The sequence below is a fragment of the Felis catus genome, chromosome E3 (genome assembly GCF_018350175.1).
Source record: "Felis catus isolate Fca126 chromosome E3, F.catus_Fca126_mat1.0, whole genome shotgun sequence".
NCBI lineage: Eukaryota > Metazoa > Chordata > Mammalia > Carnivora > Felidae > Felis > Felis catus.
This window is the reverse complement of record NC_058383.1, coordinates 9,991,679-10,013,574: the sequence shown is the minus strand read 5'-3', so window position 1 is coordinate 10,013,574 and position 21,896 is coordinate 9,991,679. Positions and strand designations below refer to the sequence as shown.

Sequence of the window (21,896 nt, the reverse complement as noted above, 5' to 3'; positions counted from 1 at the left end):
CTTGTAATAAATTGGAATTTCAAATAAACATTATGTACTTGTGTTTATAAAGAAGCAGCAGTTCTGGTGAATCTTTCTTTGTGTTTGTGGGGGCGGTAGTGGCACATGTGGCCCCCAGGGCTCTTTCCCGGAGCTCAGAGGACTTCTGACCATCTTTTTAACCACAGGCCACATCCATTTGCATTTCTTTGCTTCCTGGAGAGATTTCTGGTGCCCAGTAATCAGAGTGTGACTTTCAAGCTTCTGGCCTGGTCTCTGAAACCCCCAAAATTGTCATTGGAAATTTCCGGGGGGGGGGGGGGCGCCTGGGTGGCTCAATTGGTTAAGCGTCTGACTCTTGATCTTGGCTCAGGTCATGATCTCATGGTTTTGTGAGTTCGAGCCCTGCATCAGGCTCTGTGTTCTGACTGTTCAGAGCCTGCTTGGGATTCTCCCTCTCTCCCTGTCTCTGCCCTCATCCCTGCCCCCCTGCCCCAGCGCTCGCTCGCTCGCTCTCTCTCTCTCTCACAACAAACTTTAAAAACATTTTTCTAGTAATTAGAGACAAATATTTCTAAAGGCTTAGCTGGGAATTTGGGGATGGAAGAATTAATTTAGGGGTAATTGCTGACATTAAAAAGAATTTTTTTTAGTGTTTATTTTTGACAGAGACAGAGCATGAGCGGGGGAGGGGCAGAGAGAGAGGGAGACACAGACTCCAAAGCAGGCTCCAGGCTCCAAGCTGTCAGCACAGAGCCCGACACAGGCCTCGAACTCACAAGCTGTGAGATCATGACCTTAGCCGAAGTGGGACGCTCAACCAACTGAGCCACCCAGGCATCCCAGACATTTTAAAACACTTCTTTTCCAGGAAAATTTCAAACATAACGCAAAAAAGAGTGAAAATATGAATTCCCTTGTACTCTGCTTCATCAGTTCTACCACATAAGCAATTTTATTTATGTCTCCATTTATTTTTTATGCTGGGCGTTTTTATCAAGTCAGAGTGGTTGGTTCAGTAGGTCACTGCTAGGTGGCAATCTGCTTCTGGAATTCAAAGATTTTGCAGAGCACACTCTGTGAGCCCCTTGACCAAGAAGGGACACTGCCGACTCCTGACCACCTGAACCTGGGGCAGCGGTGGCTAAAATGGGCTTTAAAAAAAGGAGAAACCAAAACCCTGGGTTGCTCTGTGGAGTCCACACTCGGGGAGTGTGAGCTCCGAGCCAGGCCCCTGGCTTGAGTGAGCAGTTTGCCCCAAGGTCAGCTCCGGTCTGACGAGTGCTCAGGCTCTGGGGAAGGGAGCTGTGGGCCTCTGTGCATTTCCTACACAGTCACAGCGGGACTCAGGCGGGACTCAGGGGCTCGGCCACTTCTGTGATGTCCTCTCCTCAGTCAGCTTCTCAGGCTCCCCTAGGATGGTGTTCCGGGGGCCACGTCTTCTTGAGGTCAGCACCCTGGTCCTGTTAAACCATCAGCCCATCCTCCCTGCTGTGGGCTCGACCTCGGGGAGCCGCCTAACTTCCCTTGACTACTGCAAGAGGGGACAAGAGAACTTTTCCTCCTGAGGACCGGGGTCTGAGGCATTGCTCCTGGGAATCAACGGAGACCTCTCCCCCATCCTGCCTGCGCTTTCTCCTCAGACCCTGTCCCCAGAGGATGGGGGAGGGTGCTGCGGGTGTGTGTGTGGGGTGGCAGTGTCCCCAGGGGATGGGGGGTTTGCTGCGGTGTCTGGGGAAGGTGGGGGGTGGTGTGTGGCAGTGAGGTGGTATCTGGATTGCCGGGAGCCAGGGCCTCTTTAGCAGGATATTGAGAAACTCCAACCAGGTGGGAAGAGAAGTTTCCACCACTGCCCCTGCCCGGAGCCTTCAGACCTTTTCACACTCAGGGCAGTCCTGGAGTTTCTGCCTCTGGGGTGTGGCCGTGAGCAGCCACTGACACTCTCCTCAGGCTGACCTTGGTCAAGATCACCGCCACTGATTCCTGTGAACTTTGAATCATTTCCTTGGAACTAATAGGTCAGGGCTAAGGAGTTCCCTTAACTTGGGTCTCCCACGCACAAGCCCGGCAGGGAGGGGCCGGGGACACACAGTGACTGGCCAGCAGGTGTTGCTTTCCGAGACACTTCCCTTGGGCTCTGGAATTTCCTCTTGGGGGCTGGTGGGGGGGTGTTTCTCTGGACAAAACCACCCTAGGTTATAACACCTGCCATCCCTTGCCCACCCAGGTGGAATCCGTGGCGCAGTGGAAATCACAAAGGCTCTGGAGGCTGCACGCTACCTGGCTGCGTGACCTTGAGCCAGCCACTCAACACTTCCCAGCTGGAAAATGGGGAGAGAAGGATCTAATGGAGGACTTCTGTAAAAGGTCTTTAATAAACGATTCCTTCCTTCTCTCCCGGGGTCTGGGACCTTCCAGTGTCCCCAAGTGCTGAGAGGCTGCTGGCAGAGCCCCTTACCCTCCATCACCCCCCTCCCAGTTGTCCTGGGAGCCCAAATTTTTTCTGCTGGGTGGGACTTAGTCAAGCATCATCTCTCCCAGGGCCGCTGACTGGCAAGGGACAGGGGTGAACTGGGGCCACTCCCTGCAGACCTGGCCTGCAAGCCTAACTCCACGCAGCCACCGTCTCCCCTTCCAGCCTAACCCTAACCCTAACCCTGTCACATTCAGTAGGCGCAATCTGTCAGTCAAGGACCCTCCTAGGGAGTTACAAGGTGTTAGGGTCACTTGGCTTTGCCGTAAAGAAGGCAAGAGGGCCTCCTGTGTGCTCTGAGACGGAAAGATTTGGATGGGCTGGGCCGTCCCATGCATGAAATGCATAAGCCCAAGGTCCCGAGGCGGCAGAGTTCTCCTGGGGGCTCTGGGCTGCTGCTTGTGCTGAGGGACAGCCCTTAATTCTCCTTAGCTCCTGATGGGAGTCTGACACAGCCTGTTGGGTCTCCATTTGGCTTCCTTCTTGTCCCGCAGAGCTTGGTGGCTGGTGCAGGGCAAAGAGCTCCGGCCTGAGAGGCCCTGGGTTTAGGCACTCAGCCCTGCTTCACAGGAAGCAGTCGGCCTTGAGCCTCCCTTTGGTTCTGAAGTGAGGCTGGACCCTTGGGACCTCTTGGCAGTGACACTGAATGCCGGCTCTGTATCATGCACCCAGGACAATGACCGATACACCTGGCTGGAGTCACAGTGGCCAAAGTAGAGGCCAAGATGGGGCTCTGGGGTCTGACCTCCTGCCCCAAGCCGATGGGCATCTCTGGGACGGCCACACACTCCTCACAGTGGGCAGAGATGACGAAGCCCGGCGCACGGATACACAGGTACATTTTCCTGTCCCTGGGCACATGAGTGTGTAAGCTGGCCTGGAGCAGCCACGCATATGCCCCCGCACCTGCCCCATTTCTCACACGGTGCCCAGCACCCCAAGTCCTTCGGCAGCCCTTTCGGAGCTGGGGACCCAATTTCCACTATGCTCAAGGGTTTCCCCATCCCCTGTGTCTGTGCCACCAAGATGCCCCTATACCAGCCAGTCCTGCCCCATCTCCACTCCACCTGGTAAGATGAAGGGATGCCGTGGGGTGCCCCTACTAGGAACCCAAGGAGAGAGGTGGACACACCAGCAATCTTGGAAGGCAATGAGGACAGTCACTCCAGCCTTAGCCCTTAGGCCCCAGGGAAGGGACAGTAGGACAGCCTATAGGAGACAGCGGGAGCAGATCCTGAGCCCCCAAGGGAACTTTGGAGACAGGCTGATGTCCTCGTTTTCTATACAAATGAAGAAAGCAGTCTTCCCCAGGGCCACCAAACAGGCTAGAGTCCCCAGGGCCAGAGGTGTCCTCTCAGGGGATTCCTGAGTATCCTGGCAGGCATCCTGGTCACACTTTGGGAAGCGGGAACCCAGGACTCGGGCAAACAGGTTGCCCAAAAGAGCAAGGACTGGTGAGAGGGGACAACGCACACACACAGAATCTGGGACTTCTGCAAAGACAGCTGCTCCACAGGGACGTCCTCCTGACCGGAGGGGAGGCAGAGAATGGGGCTGGGGCCATGAGGCCAGCAGCCACCCAGCTCACCCCACCAGGGGGACTCCTACAGGACCCTCACTCTCTGACCTTACCCCCTTCCCAGCCCACAGAGGACTCAGCAGTGCCACACGGGGGTTTATTCCAGTCACAGCTTCCAGAGAAACTCAACAATAAATTACATCATTAAATAAACTCCCTGCTGGACCACGCCCCCTTCTGCCCCTCCTCCTCTCCACCTGCTCCCCCAGGACCCTGTGGGGACCTGGCCAGGCCCGCCCCCTCCACTGGGCCACAGGGGAGTGAGCCTCAATGGGTCTCTGTGAATGAGGGTGGAAGGAGAGGCTCCACGCCCTGGTCCTCGGCCCCTCGCACTCACTTGCCTGACCTTGACAGCTGGGCAGCTGCTAGTCAGCTGTCTCCTCCAGAGGGGGGGGGGTGCAGGAGGGGGCAACAGCCGCCCCACACAGGCCTGTGTCCCTAGAGGTGCGTGGGGTTCTCCAGAGAAGGGTCCGTCTTAGTCATGTGCAAGACCACGGTGGGGGCCTTATAGTGGCAATGGGTGCCACGGCCGTAGCCCCCGGGAGCCCGGCAGGCCTTTGCCCGGGCCCGGCCAGCTGCCATCTTGCGGTGGCACAGGCTCTGCCAGGTCTGGAAAGTCTTGGAGCTCCACACCCAGACACCGCTGGTGATGCCCACCACCAGCGACATGAAGATCTTGAGCATAAAGACAGCCACGGTGGGCACCGACCCCCCTTGTAGTGAGCAGTCCCTCCGGCCCCCGGGCATGGTGGCTGCCAGGCAGGGCTGCTCTGTGGCCCGAAGGCGCCAGAAGTCCATGTTGAGGCGTTCATAGACATAGCACACAATGACGCAGGTGGCAGGCACCGTGTAGAGGATGGAGAAGACCCCAATCTTGACCATGAGCTTCTCCAGCTTCTCCGTGTTGGTGCCGCCTGTCTTCATGATCTTGCGGATGTGGAAGAGGGCCACGAAGCCGGTCAGGAGGAAGCTGGTGCCCAGCACCAGGTAGCAGGAGAGGGGAACCAGCACAAAGCCCGTCAGCGCGGCCGCATCCATGCTGGCCACGTAGCAGAGCCCGGTCAGCTCGTCGCCCGCCACCTTGCGCAAGGTCAGGATAACGATGGTCTTGAGGGCCGGCAGGCCCCAGGCCGCCATGTGGAAGTAGCTGCCATGGGCCTCGATGGCCTCGTGGCCCCACTTCTTGCCGGCTGCCAGGAACCAGGTGAGTGTCAGCACCACCCACCACAGCGAGCTGGCCATGCCGAAGTAGTAGAGCAGCAGGAAGACGAGCGTGCAGCCCGTGTTCTCCAGCCCCTCCTGGATCACGTACAGTGCTCCTGCCTCCTGGTCGCACGCCACGCTCTGGGCGCCGGCCACCGCGCGGATGAGGAAGGCCAGCGAGTAGACGTTGTAGCACATGGACAGGAAGATGATGGGGCGCTCGGGGTACTGGAAGCGGTGGGGCTCCAGCAGGAAGGTGAGCACGGTGAAGGCCGTGGAGAAGAAGCACAGCGCCGACCACACGGCCATCCAGACGAGCGCGAAGTCCTTGTCGCGCCGCGACCAGAACACCTCGACGCCGGGCCCGCAGCGCGGCGCGCACGAGCGGCTCTTCTCCACGTACTGGAACTTCTCTGGGTTCTCGCAGGTGCCGCCGCCGCCCGGGCCTGAGGCGGAGTCGCCGGGGGGCCTCGCGGGCCGGGGCGCCACGGGCAGCATGCCCAGGCCCTTGTGGGGCTCCGCAGGGCCGGCCGTGGCGTTCTCGGGCGCCTCCATGCAGAGCGCGTGCGGGTCGTTGCGCGTGGGCAGCCGGGCGCAGTCCAGCGAGTCCGGCCAGCCGAAGTTGAACTGCTCCATGATGGGCGCGCAGCGCAGGCGCGCCTGCTCGCACATGGGCCGGCAGGCGGGGATGGGCGTCGAGACCTGGTCCGTGCACATGGGCGCGTACAACGAGCACAGGAAGAAGCGCAGGTGGCTGTGGCAGCCGTACTGCACGAGCGGCGCGAACTCGGCCAGCTCGGCGGCCGCCTCACCCTGCGACGTGTGGCCCAGCAGGTTGGGCATGCGGGTCAGGTTGTAGCCGATGCCGCGGCACATGGGGATCTCCACCGCCTGGCAGGGCGCCGGCCCGCGACCGCGCTCCGGATCGAAACGGCCGATCTCCAGCGCCGCGCCGCCCGCCGCCAGCAGCTGCCACAGCAGCAGCGCCCGGCGGAGCGGCGGCACGGCCATCCCGGGCGGCCCCGGCCGAGGGCGGGAGGGCGGCCCCGGCTCACTCGGGCCGCGCCGTCCGGCGCCCCCGTGCCCGCCCGCCACGTCGCGGGGCGCTGGCCATCGCCGAGCCGCCCGCGTGCGTCCGGGCGCCCCGGCAGCGCGCAGGGAAGCCGCCCGAGGGAGAGGAGGCGCCGAGCCCGCTGAGCCGCCACAGCCGCTGCCACTCGAGCGGCCGCGGAGCCAGAGCGGGCGCCGCCTCCCGTGGCCGCCGCTACAAGCCTCGGGGCGGGGCGCCTGGCGGACACGCCCAGAGGCGGGCCCTCCGCGCGCCGGGCACGCCCCCCGCCGGGCTTTAAAGGCGCCGCGTCTCGCCGCCGCGCCGGCGCATCCGCGTAGGCGAGTCCCGGCGGTATGGGCTGCACGTGCGCCCTGGACACGCGCGCTCACACTCGGTGCTTCCCCTTCCCTTGCTTTCCCCGGTCTCCCAGGGACTCATGTCGAAGTCGAAGACTTCCCCGCCCTCCACCCCGGCTCGCCTTTCTTTACCCCAGGCGGCAGACCATTGTTAGAGGCCTCCACGCGTTGGGAAGCCTCCGGCTTGTATTCCAGTGCTTCCTGTGCCTTCACCAGTTGTATGTGAGTTTGGGCTCTTCTCCCTCAGCCTCAGTTTCCTTTTCTGTAAAACAGGCAGATAGATAATCCTGTAAAAACAAGCACACATGCTGCTTATGGGTCACGCTGCACACTTGACTTCATTGGTCTCTACTCCTCAATCCAGGTGGGGAAACTGAGGCTCAGAGGAGTGACATACCCACGGGTATGCAGCTATTAGGTGTTGCATTTGTTACTGTCTCCGAACTTATTTTTCTTGTTTTGTTTTCTTGTTTTTAAGATATTAATTTTTTTAAGTAATCTTAAATGAGTAAGGTCCGAACTTACAACCCCGAGATCAAGACTCATGTGCTCTACCAATTGCACCAGCCAGGCGCTCTCCCCACCCCCGTACTGGTTTCATAAGGTTGCTGCTCTCCCCTGGGGGACACAGGCTCCGCCCCCCCCCCCCCCAGGGTGCCACCTGGCCACCTCTGGGACACCCTTAGAAAGTGCTTCCCTTAGAGCTGAAAGACTGGGCTTTTTATTGATTGATTATTTTTTAAAATTTATTTTTGGGAGAAGACAAGCAGGGGAGGGGCAGAGAGAAGGGGACAGAAGATCCAAAGTGGCTCTGTGGCTGACAGCAGCGAGCCCGATGTGGAGCTCGAACTCACGATCCGCAAGATCATGACCTGAGCCGAAGTTGGAGGCTCAACAGACCCCCCAGAGCGTCACCGAGGTGCTCCATGGACTCTGGGCTTTTTAAATCAAAGTATAATTGACACATAACCTCATACTAGTTTCACATGCACAGCATGACTCGCTGTTTGCGCACATTGGGAAATAATCAGCCCCCACGTCAAGTGGTCACCATCTGGCATGGTACACAGTTACACATTTTTTTTCACCAGTGATGAGAACTTCCAAGATTCACTCCCCACTGCCCCGCCAGTCCCCGGCAGAGCCCTGTTCTCCTTCCTGTGCCTGCAGAGCAGAGGGGCGATACACAGCAACGTCCCACGGGTACCTTAGGAGTCCACTTCATACCCCCCTCACCTAAACCTGAGAGCCATCAGGATGACATGAGACTGTTACCCCCCTGCTTCCATGGGCAGCTCCTCAACCACGGGGAGCGAGGAGGACCGTCCTCGTGGTACAGGTGGGTTCACCAGTGCACAGTGCGGTATCTGTGACCCCCTACGGGTGTGGCTCAGTCCGCCCATGACAATGAGTGAGATCTGGAACTGCGACCCCTGAGCGGCCTACCCCGCCCCACCCTGCCTGGGGTTGTTGGGGGCCACTTGGAGTCCCAGAGCACCTGTGTCTGCCCTGCCAGCCTCCCACCATGGCTCCCAGAGAAGCTCTGCAGGGAAACACAAATGCCACCCAGCAGACCACCCACGGGGCTCTGCTCTGGTCTGGGACTCACTTAGAGACTATGGTCCCACCCCCATCCCAGGCCCTGCCCCGTCTGTCCTCACCCCCTTGACTTAGACGTACCTGGAAAACTCAGACTCCACAGGTCCAGACGCACTAGCAGCTGCTCAGGATGCTGAGAGAGAGGCTGAGGGAGAGGCCTGCCCTGCAGGGGGGCTGGGAGAGGGGCCCAGGACCTCCCATGAACGATGCAGGCCCTGGGCCAGGCACTTCACACAGTGGCCTTTCTATCCCTCCTAACAGTCTTGCAAGGACTTCTGTAACCATTTTACAGATGAGGAATTGAGGCACAGGAAACCCCAGATAATTTGCTGGGATTACACAGCTCGGAAGGATCAGGGTGGGGGTTCAGGCTCTTCCATGGCATGAGGCTGCCTGTCACCAGCAGAGGAAGGGCACCTGCCCCTTGTGGCACGTGGTGGGGACTCAGGCTGGTGCACTCACACCGTGTAGAGACTTGCCTGCAGGGAAGGGAGAAGGAAAGGTGGGGGGCGCTCTGTGTTGGGTGTGCACCCAGCCTCATGCTCTCGGAGTGGCCCCGTGAGATTGGGCATCCGTGGAGGGGCACACAGCCTTGTGGTCAGCGCATAGTGTGCACTCAGCCCACCTGAGCCACGACGGATGCGGCTACAAGCTCCCGACCTTCCCAAGGAGGTAGGGTATCTTGCAAAAAAAGGACCTGGCATTGACCCCCCTGGTCAAGGATAACAGTTTCCCAAAATGTCAGCAGCAGCTTCCCATTGCCCAGGGTGAAGCCCACGCTCCTGGGGATGAAGCCCTTCCAGGCACAGCCCCCAACTCGCCTCTTCATTTCCTGCCGTGACTTCCCCCGCCCACTGTATCCCCCCCACCCGCCTCCCCACCCCCTCAATGGAAGCACCAAGCCACATCCTGCCATCATGCCTCCAATCTCCCCAGACCAGGAGGCCTTTCTCTCCTGCCCTGCTTGGCACAACCGGCCTCCAGCATCACCTCGCAGGGGCAGTCCCCCAGCCCAGCTCTCCTAGATGGAGCTGGAGGGTCTGCTCTGTGGGCCCAGGGTCCTTGTCCCCGCACTGTGCACTCACAGTTAGCCCTCCATCCATCCCCACTCCACCCTAATACCAGCAGCTGCTCGAGGACCTTGGGAACATTTTATTTCTCTGTGTGTCTGGCCTCCAGGAGGCAGAGGTGCATGAATGATAGCGGGGGCCCCGCGTCAGGGTGTGTGTAGGAGGTGGGGGCTCCAGAGGTGCCCCTCTGCTGGCAGCCGGGCAGGGAGGCTGAGGCCGGTGGAGGCTTTTCCCACCACCAGCCCTGGCCTGGGAGCCAGGTTTTTTGTGCTCCTTTCCCCCAGCAGGGCGGAGAGGGGTCTGGGGGCCCTTCCTATGTAGCAATGGGGGAGAGGGCGCCCCAGGAGCTGGGGGATGCCTGGACTCTCACCATGGCAACAGCTGCTCCTGGGAAGCCAGAGGTGGGGGTGTGGAAGGGCCCCTCCCCCATGCAGATGCTGCCTGGAGAGAAGAGGCCTCTTGGGCCGCCTGCCCACCCACCCGGCTTTGTCACTCGATCTCCCTCTTTACAAAGGCAGAACAATACCCGAGGGCTCCCTGAAAGGGAGACTATGGACTGGGAGGAGGGGGATTACCATCAGTGCCCACCCCCATTCCTGCTTCACTGGGCAGAGGGGCCGGAGACAGGGGCGAGGGGGTAGTGGAACCCTCTCTCAGCTCCTCCCAGGAGAGGCCTTCCTTCCTGGGGGTCCTGCACACGTGGGAAGGGACACCTCCCCACCTGTGTCCCCCACGCCCCTTTTGTCACCCTCGCCTGCACTCCCAGAGGCCCTTCTTCCCACGGTCTCCTTGACTATGGCCACATATCACTCCCACTGGACACTTGCTGCCCTGCCCTTCCCCAGCTTGGCTCTGACCCTGCCTCCTCCAGGACACTCCCCTGCTGGATGGCCCTGGTGCCTGTAGCTGTGCCCTCTTCCCCACCAGCCTGGGTGTCTTGGGTGCCTGGCCTGGACAAGCTCCCATCAAAGTTTGTTGAATGAAAAGCACGTTGTAATGAGGAGGGGGGCGGAGATCTTTCTGGAAGAGCCTGAATGCAAATGGGGCTTGAGGGCGGGGGAAGGGTATTGATTGGGCCCTGGAGCACAGAGGTGTTTGTGGGAGTAAGCAGGCCCATCCCGCACCTTCTCTGGGTGCCCAGGTGCCAGGACACCCTTCAGGGGGGCTGTCGCAGGTTGGGGAGGGCCCGCCAAGCTACAATGATGCCCCTGCTCCTGGGCAGGGGCAGGTGCAGAGTGACGCCACAGTCTGGGCAGGCAGAGGTGGGCAGTGCTGGGACAGGGGAGGCAGGGGCAAGGTAAGTGTGTGCGTTCGCACAGGGACATGCAGGGGCCTGGTTGCTTGTGTGTGTGTGCACGCGTGCCTGTGCATGGGGCAGGGCCAGTTGACATGCTCGGTGGTGCTCAGGGAATGGGCCCGCCTCCCTGAACCCTGGTTCTGACTCGATTTCCCTTTATGGGGGTGTCCAGGGCTGGCCTGGACTGTTCTATTCTTACTAAAGAAGAATTGAAAAAACTCCTTATTAGGGCATTTCCAGTTTTCACAACTGATCAGCATTAGAGGTGAGGAGAGAAGTAATCCTTTCCCCTCTCTTTACAAACCCAGCCCTCAGACAACCAACGTTAAGAGTTCAGGCACTTCTCAGGGTGCCTGGGTGGCTCAGTCGGATAAGCGTCCGACTTTGGCTTAGGTCATGATCTTGCGGTCGGTGAGTTTGAGCCCCACGTCAGGCTCTGTGCTGACAGCTCAGAGCCTGGAGCCTGTTTCGGATTCTGTGTCTCCCTCTCTCTCTGCCCCACCCCCTCTTGTACTCTGTCTCTCTCTCTCTCTCTCTCTCAACAATAAATAAACATTAAAAATTTTTTTAAAAAAGTTCAGACACCTCTTCTGATACTTTCTTACTTTGCAAACACATACATGCATAGTTTAGTCTTTTCTTAGCTTTTGTTTTACTGAAATGGAATTAATATTCTACACTTTACACCTCATTTTCCTCACCTAAAAATCTATCATGGATATAGATAGATGGATGGATAGATGATTAAAATAAGCACAGCACAATGTCGATGGTGGAATCTACATTCTTGGTTCAACTTTCTGTTCATTTTAAAGTCTCATAATAAACTATTTGAAAATAATCTGTCACGAATGTCTTCCTGCGTCGATACACAGGATCCAACCCATTACCCATTCTTCTTCTTTTTTTTAATTTTTAAAAATTTTTATTTATTTTTGAGAGAGAAACAGAGCACGAGCCGGGGAGGGGCAGAGAGAGAAGGAGACACAGAATCCGAAGCAGGCTCAGACCCGACTCGGGGCTCAAACTCACGGACCGTGAGATCATGACCTGAGCTGAAGTCAGACACTCAACTGACTGAGCCACCCAGGTGCCCTTAAGCCATTCTTCTTAACTGTCACTCTGATTCCCACTGTGTGGAATTATTATAAATTATTTAGCTAATCCCCTTTAGATAGACATTTAGGTGGTTTCTGTTATGATTTCTATTACCATGCAGATAAATGAATATATGTATCTATATTCAGGGTCTGCAAAAGGTGGTCCACGGGCCAAATCTGGACCCGCTGCCTGTTTTTGTGAATAAAGTTTTACTGGAACAAAGTCATGCTCACTGGTTGACACAGAATCTGCAGTCTTTGAGCTACGATAGCAGAGGGAGTTGTGATAGAGGCTACATGGCCCACAAAGCAGAAAATAGTTACTATTTGGCCTTTTATAGAAAATGTTTGTCAAATGCTGAAGTACTTGTGCTTTTATTTTTATAGCATAGAGTCTGAGAACTTGTTAGATCAACGGGTATATGAGGATTGTTTTTACAGCATCATTGAGGTACATTATTGATGTGCAATTCACTATATTTGAAGTGTACAATTTTGGGGCATCTGGCTGGCTCAGTCGGTAGAGTGTGCAACTCTTGATCTCGGTGTTGTGAGTTTGAGCCCCACCTTGGGTGTAGAGACGACTTAAATAAAATCTTCAAAAAAATAAAGTGTACAATTTGATGACTTTTGACGTATGGATATACTTGTGGAATCATCACCGCAATCTACGCAGATAATGAGTATCTTCTGGTTAAAATGCAACTATCTTGCCGGGCACTAGCACATTCAAATGTTAATAACTAGTACATAACTGTTATATACAATAACTGGCCAGTATAGTGTGAAACGAACTTAAAAATAAGTCCTGGGGCGCCCGGGGGGCTCAGTTGGTTGAGCATCCCACTCTTGGTTTTGGCTCAGGTCATGATCTCACGGTTCATGGGATCAAGCCCTGCGTTGGGCTGTGGTCAGAGCCTGCTTGGGATTCTCTCTCTCCCTCTCTCTCTCTGCCCCTCCCCACTCTCCTTTTCTCGATATAAATAAGTACATTTTTTTTTAAAAAGTGTATTTATTTTTGAGAGAGAGAGAGAGAGGGAGCAGGGGAGGGGCAGTGAGAGAGGGGGACAGAGGATCCCAAGCGGGCTCTGCGCTGACAGCAGAGAGCCCGATGCGGGGCTCGAACTCATGAACCATGAGATCGTGACCTGAGCTGAAGTCAGACACTTGACCGACTGAGCCACCCAGGCACCCCTAAATAAATAAACTTAAAAAAAAGTACCATATTTTAAGTATTCATTTACCTTTTTTTTTTTTTTTTTTGGCGAGCTCTGTGCCCGAAGTGGGGCTCGAACTCAGGACCCGGAGATGATCAGGAGTCGCATGTTCTACCAACTGAGCCAGCTTGGCACCCCTAATTTATATCTTATTTGGTCCTTTTAACACCTTATGAGATGGCTCTTATTTTAGTTTTCATGGGCTTAGGGAGAGTTAAAGCTACTGGCTTAAGGGCAAGCAATAGTGCCAGGATTAAAAAACAATAATCGTGAATATATTCTTCACCCCCAAAAGTTGTCTTGTACCTTCTCTCCCCTTCCCAGGTGCTGGACTGCGGTCAGTACAGTTTGGTTTGCATTTAGTTTACATGAGTGGAATGTTAATGTGATTTTGTAGGAATCACATCTTTTGGCAGCAAATATTAACTGAGCACCTCCTTTGCGCCGGGAGCAAAGGACACAGCACACACACAGCACAGGCCGGGCTAGCCTGGCTGCCTGCTCTCTGGTGGCCCAGGGACAGCCCGAGTCGTAGATGGGAGAGCCACCACTGTGGTGTCAGCTGATTGCTGCGGTTAGAGAGACGCCAGGGTGCGTGTCAGAAGGTGATACATGAGCTGGGTCTCAAAGCTAAGTGGGAGCCAGGTAGAAGAGAGGGAAGGGTGTTCTAGACAGAGGGCACAGCCTTTGCAAAAGCTTTGGAGAGAAAAAGGCAGCAGCCTGCCAGGGTCCGTAGTGGAGGCTGGAAATCTGGGATTTATCGTTGGGCAACGGGGGAGCCTGGGAAGATTTTAAGGGAGGGCATGCTATGGGGGGCAAAGGACAAGCGTGGGCTCTGCGGCAGGGGGCGGGTGCAGGCAGGGACCCAAAGAGGTGACGAGTGCGAGTGCGTGAGTGTTGGAGAGGAAGGTGCTCTCACCGGGCCAAGGGAAGGGGAGAGGTATTTGAGGCAGAGGGTTGCAGAGCTATGAGCAGGAAGCAGGCCCTCTCAGCGCAGGGACTCTGGGGTTGCTGCCGGGAAGAGGCATCCCTCCTCTGGGGAGCCCCTCGTCCTGTGTCCAGCCCCAAGCCCTGCTGGGGCTACTGCAGCCACCCTGGGGCCAGGGCGGCCGGGAGGCGCCCGCGGCTACTGAAAGCCGCTTTTGTGCGGCAGCTCCAGCTCCTGTTTCGTTGACGTTGGAACCTGCTGCTTATTTATCCAACTTGAAGGGAAATTCAGCAGCAGCGGAGGGGAAAAAAATAACCTCAGCTGCCGAGCAGGGAGGAAGGAGGCCCCAGCCCGGCCCCTGCTGCCTCTGCCGCCCTGCCCAGCGCAGCCGGGGGCCTCGGGTCCAGGCCCACAGGCTGTCCCGGCAGCGGACGGGCCTCGGGCTCCCCAGCCCGGGTTCTCCCTTGGCTCCAGGGCCCGGGACCACCCCCCCTCTGAAGCTGCGGTCTGCAGGGCTGGCCTCTGGGGCTTCCCCAGGGAAAGTCACCTGCCTGTGGGGCAAGTGGGCCCTGACCACCAAGGGTCTCACCTCCTTACTCCGCCCCTGCCTGGGGAGGCTCCAGGCTGGACGGTCCTGAGCTCCTGAACGTGTTCTGGAGCCTTCCTCCTGCCCCGCCCCAGCCCCCGCCTCCGGGGCAGCCAGCATAGGAGCCTGGCTCTAGGCCACACTGGCCTCTCAAGGTGTGAGGGCAGAAGCCTGACAAGGCCTGTCAGATGCAGAAGCATGACCTTTAGCCACTCCGGACCGTGGCCTCCCTCAGCCAGGGACGGACGTGTGGAGGAAAAGGTGTGGACGCTGCCCCCAGGCCCCCCCCCCAGTATGGCCCAGGGAGGGCCTCCCACTGCTTCACAGCCCAGACTGCCTCCCCTTCCAGGCTCCGACTCTTTCAGATTATGGTCCCAACCACTCCCTGTGTCCTGTGAGGCCCTTTCATACCCATGACCTTATTTGCCCCATTTTACAGATGAGGAAACTGAGGCTGAGTGGTCAGCTGGACCTTGGGCCAGACACTTGGCCTATGCCCTGCCTTACCTCTCTGCCTTAGGTCATCCCACCAGGGAGTCCCCGCGTCCATGGCCCCGTCATCGTGTCTCTCCCAGCTGCGGCACAGGCAGGGAGGATGTCCCTCCATCTTGGTCCCTCCCTGCTCCTCGCCGGTTGCTTGTCCTTCCTGGGTGTGCTCTGGGGAGAGGCAAGGGGAGCATTATCCCACGAGAAGGACAGAAGCCCCCTTCCCATACGTCTTCTCCTGTGGCCTGTACTCCATTTCTGCAGGCATCCCCACCCCCCTGGGGCAAACCACACGTGGATCTTTGACGCCTCTAGGCCGCACGCAGGATGGTTCAGAACACAGTTTCTGGATTCAGCTGCCTGGGTTCAAACCGTGCTCTGCACCTGTCATTTTAGCTAATCTGTGCAGCCTCCCTGGGCTTGGGCCACATCTTGGCTCAGGACAACCCTCTGCTGACTGTGGACTCTTCATCACCATTGCTTTCTGATTATTCTTTTTAAAGAGAAAGAAACAGAATATATATAATTTATAATCACACATATTTTAAAAACTAGCACTATGTTCTGTGCACACTTTCGAGTTTACTCAATAGAAAGTGAAATGGGGCGCCTGGCTGGCTCAGTTGGCAGACCGTGAGACTCTTGATCTCGGGGTCATGAGTTTGAGCCCCATCTTGGGGGTAGAGATTACAAATAAATAAACTTTAAAAAAAAAAAAAGTGAAAATCCAGGGGCGCCTGGGTGGCTCAGTCGGTTGGGCAGCTGATTCGGCTCAGGACATGATCTCGCGGTCCGTGGGTTCGAGCCCCGCATCGGGCTCTGTGCTGACAGCTCGGAGCCTGGAGCCTGTTTCAGATTCTGTGTCTCCCTCTCTCTGACCCTCCCCCATTCATGCTCTGTCTCTCTCTGTCTCAAAAATAAATAAACGTTAAAAAAAAAATGAAAAAAAAAAATGAAAATCCAGGGGCACCTGGGTGGCTCATTTGGTTAAGCGTCCGACTTCGGCTCAGGTCATGATCTCATGGTTCGTGGGTTCGAACCCCACATTGGGCTCTGTGCTGACAGCTCGGAGCCCGGAGCCTGCTTTGGATTCTGTTTCTCCGTCTCTCTCTGTCCCTCCCCAGCTCATGCTCTCTCTCTCTCTCTCTCTCAAAAATAAACATTAAAACATTTTTTAAAAAAGTGAAAATTCACATTCTTCATGCCTTCTCTTCCCCCTCTCTGGAAGGTTCCCTGTTGGCAGTGGGAGGTGTGTCTATCCAGACTCAAAGACATTCTTACAGGTGAGTAAAATTGGGGTGCTTTTGTTTACTTATAATACTTTTGTGATTTTTTTTAAAAGGTAGCATTTTAAAAATTTATTTATTTTGAGAGAGAAAGAGAGAGCATGGGAGGGGCAGAGATAGAGGGAGAGAGAATCCCAAGCAGACTCTGCACTGCCAGGGCAGAGCCCAACACAGGGCTCGAACCCACAAACCACGATATCATGACCTGAGCTGAAATTACGAGTCAGACTCTTAACCGACTCAGCCATCTAGGCACCTCACTTTTGTAATTTTTTAAATGATTTTTATTTTTAAGTAATCTCCACATCCAGCATGGGGCTCGAACTCATGACCCCGAGATCAAGAGTCACATGTTCCTCCAACTAAGCCAGCCAGGTGACCCAATACTTTTGTAATTAAAGTGATACATGCATATAGTTGTTTTTTGTGTGTTTTTTTTTAACTGAGATATAATTTACGTTCAGATGCACAAGTCTTGCATGTTCAGCTTGACCAATTAGTAACAAAGTGAATATGGGGGAGCCTGGGTGGCTGAGTCGGTTGAGCATCTGACTCTTGATTTTGGCTCAGGTCACGATCCCAGGGTTGTGGGCTCGAGCCCCACACTTAGCACAGAGCCTGCTTAACATTCTCTCTCCCTCTGCCCCTCTCCCCTGCTCGCATGCTCTTGCTCAAAAATAAAAAAAATTAAAAAACAAAAAAATCCCAAAGTGAACACGGCCCTGTGACCACCACCCAGATCAAGAAACAGAGCATGTGTGCTCCGCCCCCCCGCCCCCGCCGTCCCCCAGCACCCCCCCCCCCACCGAGGGCTGCTTCGTGTCCCCTTCCAGCCAGACGCTCTGCTGTTCTTGTTGCTTGTGTCTCAGCTCTGCTGCACCTGTTCTGGACCGTCTTATAAATGGGATCCTACGGTATTTGCTCTTTGTGTCTGGCTCCTAGCGCTCGGCGTGGTGTCTATGCGACTCCTCTGTGTCATTGTGAGTCTCTGTGATTTGTTTGCTCTTATTGCCGAGTGGGGCTCCACTGTATGGACGTGGCACAGTTTGTTCTGGTGACCGACATCTGGGCCGTCTCCAGTTTGGGGCTTGCTTATAGATGGCACGTACATCTTATAGACCGAGTGTCTGTGTCCCCCCAAATTCCTGGGCCAAAATCCAACCCTCTGTGTGCAGGTAACGTAACGAGGTGGGGTCTTTGGCAGCTGACAGGTCATGAGGGTGGGCCCCATGAGTGACACTAGCATGATTTTTGTTTGTTTGTTTAAGTAATCTCTACAGCCAACGTGGGGCTTGAACTCACGACCCTGAGATCAAGAGCCGCTCGCTCTTCTCACTGAGCCAGCCAGGCGTCCCGAGACTAGCGTCTTTATACAAGCTACGTGCACCAACGTGGTGAATCTTAAATCGTAAGGCTGAAAGAAGCCAGGGCCAGCAGAATACCTACTGTTCGTTTAGACAAAGCCTGGAAACAGGCAAAAGTAAATTAGATTGCTATTTAAAACAATTTTTTTTCAATACTTATTCATTTTTGAGATACAGAGACAGGGGAGGGCAGAGAGAGAGAGAGAGAGAGAGAGAGAGAGAGAGAGAGAGAGAGAGAATCTGAGGCAGGCTCCAGGCTCTGAGCTGCCAGCACAGAGCTTGATGTGGGGCTCGAACCCACGAACCGTAAGGTCATGACCTGAGCTGAAGTCAGATGCTTAACCGACTGAGCCACCCAGGTGCCCCGGTTTGCTATTTTTGATAAATGTTACAGAAATGCAAAGCAGGTGACATCATAATTGGCAAGTAGATGTGGCAGTCATGCAGGGACCGGGAGTTGGTTACGTTCGGGAAGGGCAGGACGGGGCTCTGGGACCGGCAGTGAGTGTCCCTCTCTTGGCCGGGTGGCGTCACACAGGTGCTCATCTGATAACAAGTTTCAGTGCGAACACCTACATTTGGGGCACGTTTCTGTGTGTTAGGTTTTCCCACGGAAGAAGGAAAGAGGCACGAGAAGTATATGAAGGGAAATCCAAAAGTCCCCATCCCTCTCCCCCCTACAGGGTTGACATGGTGGGACTCACTCTGTTTCCTTCCGGAAACTTCTATGCACTCACCTCCCTCCATGCACATGTATACAGAACAACGGGTGTTTTCTTGTGTTCCCCTTCAAAGATGTAGGTACCATTCTGCAACTTTTTTTTTAACTGGATGGGTCTTGGGCCCTCTCAAAGCTCAGTCTGCCCCCTGAGTAACCGTGGCTCAGCATTTCACACAGCATGAAAACATTCTAGCTGGACTGGATGAGTAATAGTACCCACTGCGTGGGGTGTTTCCTCAGTTTCCTTACCTGGAAATGACAGGAGCTGTGAAAGGAGATTAACTTGAGGTTCAGATGGGTCCATACAGGAAGAGCCGCTCCTAATGGTGTGGGACACACGTCCGTGCCCCCAGCATCGGCTGCGCAGGACTCGTTGGTTTGAACGATTGCGAACGTGTCATTTGCTTTAATAGCTAGAAGGGCAGGTCCTCGTCTTTTTTCCTCTGGATCATCATCTTGGCTCCTTCTTGCTCACTTTCTCTTCTAGAAGAACTGTGTCATCTACTTCCTTAAGTAGTCCTATTGGATTTAGAGATTACTTTATTGAAGTTATAGACTAATTTGGGGAAACTCACACTTTTACAATATCGAGCCCACCCATCTGGAAGCAGATTATCTCTCTTTATATTCTGGTCTTTTCCTTCCTTCGTTCCTCCCTTCCTCTCCTGCTTGCTTCATCCCATACACATTTACTGAGCACCTGCTATGGCCCACATCTGGGGACACAGTGAGGACACAGACCCAGTCCCGGCCGGAAAGGCTGATGATCCATTCGGAGATTAGTGCAGATAGGTACACGCGCGTGCGCACACACACACACACACACACACACACACACACACACACACATGCTGGGTGATGTGGGGCTGTGAGGGCCTGCAGGTGTAGGGGCACAGAGCCATGCCCCGAGTGGCAGGGTGGAGGGTGGTAACTTAGCTGGGAGGGGCAGTCCTAGGTGACTCCTGTACACATTTCTTGTCCCAGGTCTTTATCCCCATTCTGAGCCCCCTCAGACTCTCTTCCAGATGGAAGGACATGTTCATGCAAAAGCCCCACTGAGTGTTGGTGGGGGAGGTCCCCCCACATCCCTTGTCTCCCCCCACATCCCATCATTGGTGTGCTGGGGCCTAAGGGCAGGTGGGGCTGAGTGTGCAGGGCCCTGAGTGTCTTGACCCAGAAAGTAGTAGGAAGCCTCTGCAGAAGACCGTAGAGATGGGGTGCCATTCGCAGACCGGCACTCTGGGACCTGGGGGAGGGGGCTGTGGCCTGTCAGGGCTGCACGAATAGGGAGGAAGGGAGTGTGCGGCTACAGACAGGGAGCCACGTGAATGAACGAATGAACGATCAGCCCCCATGGACACAGTCTGCTGGTAGGGAAGAGTCCAGAGCTGGGGAAGGGCCAGCCCTCCCCGAGTGCCCCCACGGTGACATCAACCTCCACACCGGCTTGGCCCTCATCAGCCAGGGCAGGGCTCTGACCACAGGACTCTCCAGCCTACAGGCTTCTCCGCAGGGAGGCCTGAGGTTGGGCCAGCTGCCTGGCAGGAATTGGGACCAGGGAGGGGAGGCTAAGGGCAGGACGTCCCCACCACGGAGGGGTGGCATCTGCTCGGGAAGGGGAGGGGGCGCCGTGGCCAGGCGGCTCCTGGGTGTCTCGCCTGACCTGGCAGGTCGGTGCCAGGAGGGCCCTAGGCCATAGCAAGGGGCGGCCCCCTGCCCCGCATCCTTGCTGCGTCCGCTCCCAGGAGGGGTGGGGACACGGCAGCCCCCGGCCCGCCCCCGCACAGAAGCCCTTTCATGGACGGCTGGCTTGGAGCCCCACGCCTCCTTCCTGCCGGGCCCCCACGCAGATCCCCCTCTCTGGGCTCCCGCGGCAGGCCCAGGGTGGGGAGCAGCCGGGCACGGAGCACAATGTGGCTCCTTGTTCCCCAGCCCGGCCGAGCCTCCTGGAATTGGCCCATTTCCTGCCTGGGCCGTGGGGCCTTTTCCAAGGTAAATAAACAAATACAGAGAAGTTGGGGCCTGGGGTGGAAAGCGGGGTGTTGGGGTTTTCTTTCCGCCCCCAACCTCAACCCCATGGCCGTAGTTGCTGTGTGGCCGCAGGGGCAGAACAGAAGGCTGAGCCCCCACCCCTGAATTTTTTTGGCCCCAGAGAGAACAGGACCCACTGAAGATTCGGGCCTCCCAGGCTCCCCAGGTCCTGCCCTCACCCAGGGCTGCCCCCAGAGAGGAAGCAAGGAGCCAGGGACCCCCAGCAGGGGTTCCCAGGCAGGGGACAGGCAGCGGAGGTGTGGAAAGAGCTCTGCAGTGGATGGCTGTCCCCGGGCTCCTGTCCCCTCTGTGCCACCTCGGGGGGCTGTGTCCTTGGGGAAGGAAATGGCCTCCAGCTGCAGAAAGGGCTGGCGGGGGTGGGGGTGCGGTGCCTGGAGGGCCGCAAGCCCCTCGCTGGGCTGCCTGACCTGGACAAGTCACAGCTCCCAGGATTGGGGGGAAGGAGACTCAGGGCCCGTGCCCCAGTGGTCCTGGTTCTTTTGTCCAGATGTGAGGGGAGTGGCAAGATCAGACCCTGCCTCCCCCAGCTTCCCCCCCACCCCCCCACGTGCAGGCTGAGCCCACCTTGAGCTGTGGGGATGAGAAGGACACAGAGCAGGGAGTGGGGGCTGCACGCAACCCCTCGCACTCCTCCCCACCCCGTCTTCTGCCTGCTCCCACCTGGTGCCCATAGAGAAGGCCCATCGGGTGGCACCTACTTCCTGAAACCGATCCTTCGCATTTGCTCCCACAACCTCAGGCCCCGAATCCTGCCTTCCTTCACTTATGTTCCCTTAAAAGACATATACCCCACAGCACAGCATGCCTGATGCCAATGGGGAGCCCCCTGGGGTGCGCGAGACACGGTCCGCTCCACCTGCGGGTCTGGAAGTCTCCCCAGGAGGGCCGAGATGGGGGAAGCAGACAAGTGATAAGGTCCCTGCCCACATGGAGCTTCCATTCCAGAGTCCTCCGAAAAGGCATTTGGTTCCCTGACCTTGACCTGCGTGTGCTGGGTGTGCCTCAAACTTTCCCATTACTTCGGAATGCTGGCAGGGCAGCACCTTCCCCACCACCGCCCCCCCCCCAACCCCCCAAGGACCTCTCTCATTTGTACGAGGTGGCTGCCAAATTCCCATTTCCCACCCAGCCTGCCCTCTGAGTCCCGACATCCAACTGAGTGCTTGGCATGTGTCTCTGCTAGGACAGCCCACGCACACAGCAACTAGAACAGGGTTCTTGTCTTTCCCTCACCCCCACCTGCCCCTCTACCTCTCTTCTTGTCCTCACTGCAGCCGGTGACGTCACATCCAGCCAGGGGTTTGTGCTCAGAAACCTGGGAATACTTGGATTCCCAACGCCCAGTTCATCGTCAGCCAGTCCAGGGAATATCCTGAATCCCTTCCGTTCGTTGTAATCACACCACCTTATTGGACGTGGTTCGTTTGCCCAACGAATTACCCTGTAATAACCAGACAACAGACCCTTTAGGGACAGATGGATTTTTCTCTCTGACATATTGACTTCCGCCCGGTCCCATGCGGACACGTTCAGACTAGTGGAGCTCAGT

General features: G+C 56.5%; 2 protein-coding genes across 2 annotated transcripts in view; both read right to left on the bottom strand.

Annotated features, from left to right (window-relative positions):
• Positions 1–4,114: 4,114 nt before the first annotated feature.
• On the bottom strand, positions 4,115–6,399 carry FZD9 (frizzled class receptor 9). The gene has a single exon (XM_003998553.6). The coding sequence runs from the start codon at positions 6,243–6,245 to the stop codon at positions 4,470–4,472; it is 1,776 nt and encodes a 591-aa protein (XP_003998602.4). The 5' UTR covers positions 6,246–6,399; the 3' UTR covers positions 4,115–4,469.
• A 6,534-nt stretch (positions 6,400–12,933) lies between these two features.
• FKBP6 (FKBP prolyl isomerase family member 6 (inactive)) overlaps positions 12,934–21,896 on the bottom strand; it is a 71,286-nt gene continuing 62,323 nt past the window's right edge. Inside the window, exons 9-11 of the transcript XR_006591260.1 lie at positions 21,599–21,788; positions 18,545–18,814; positions 12,934–15,095 (exon numbers count right to left, since the gene is read on the bottom strand). The gene's annotated coding sequence lies outside the window, so the exon portion shown is untranslated. The remainder of the gene's footprint in view (positions 15,096–18,544; positions 18,815–21,598; positions 21,789–21,896) is intronic.

Coding starts and splice junctions, on each gene's coding strand:
- FZD9 (XM_003998553.6), bottom strand. CDS start 6,245: ATGGCCGTGCCGCCGCTCCGCCGGGCGCTGCTGCTGTGGCAGCTGCTG.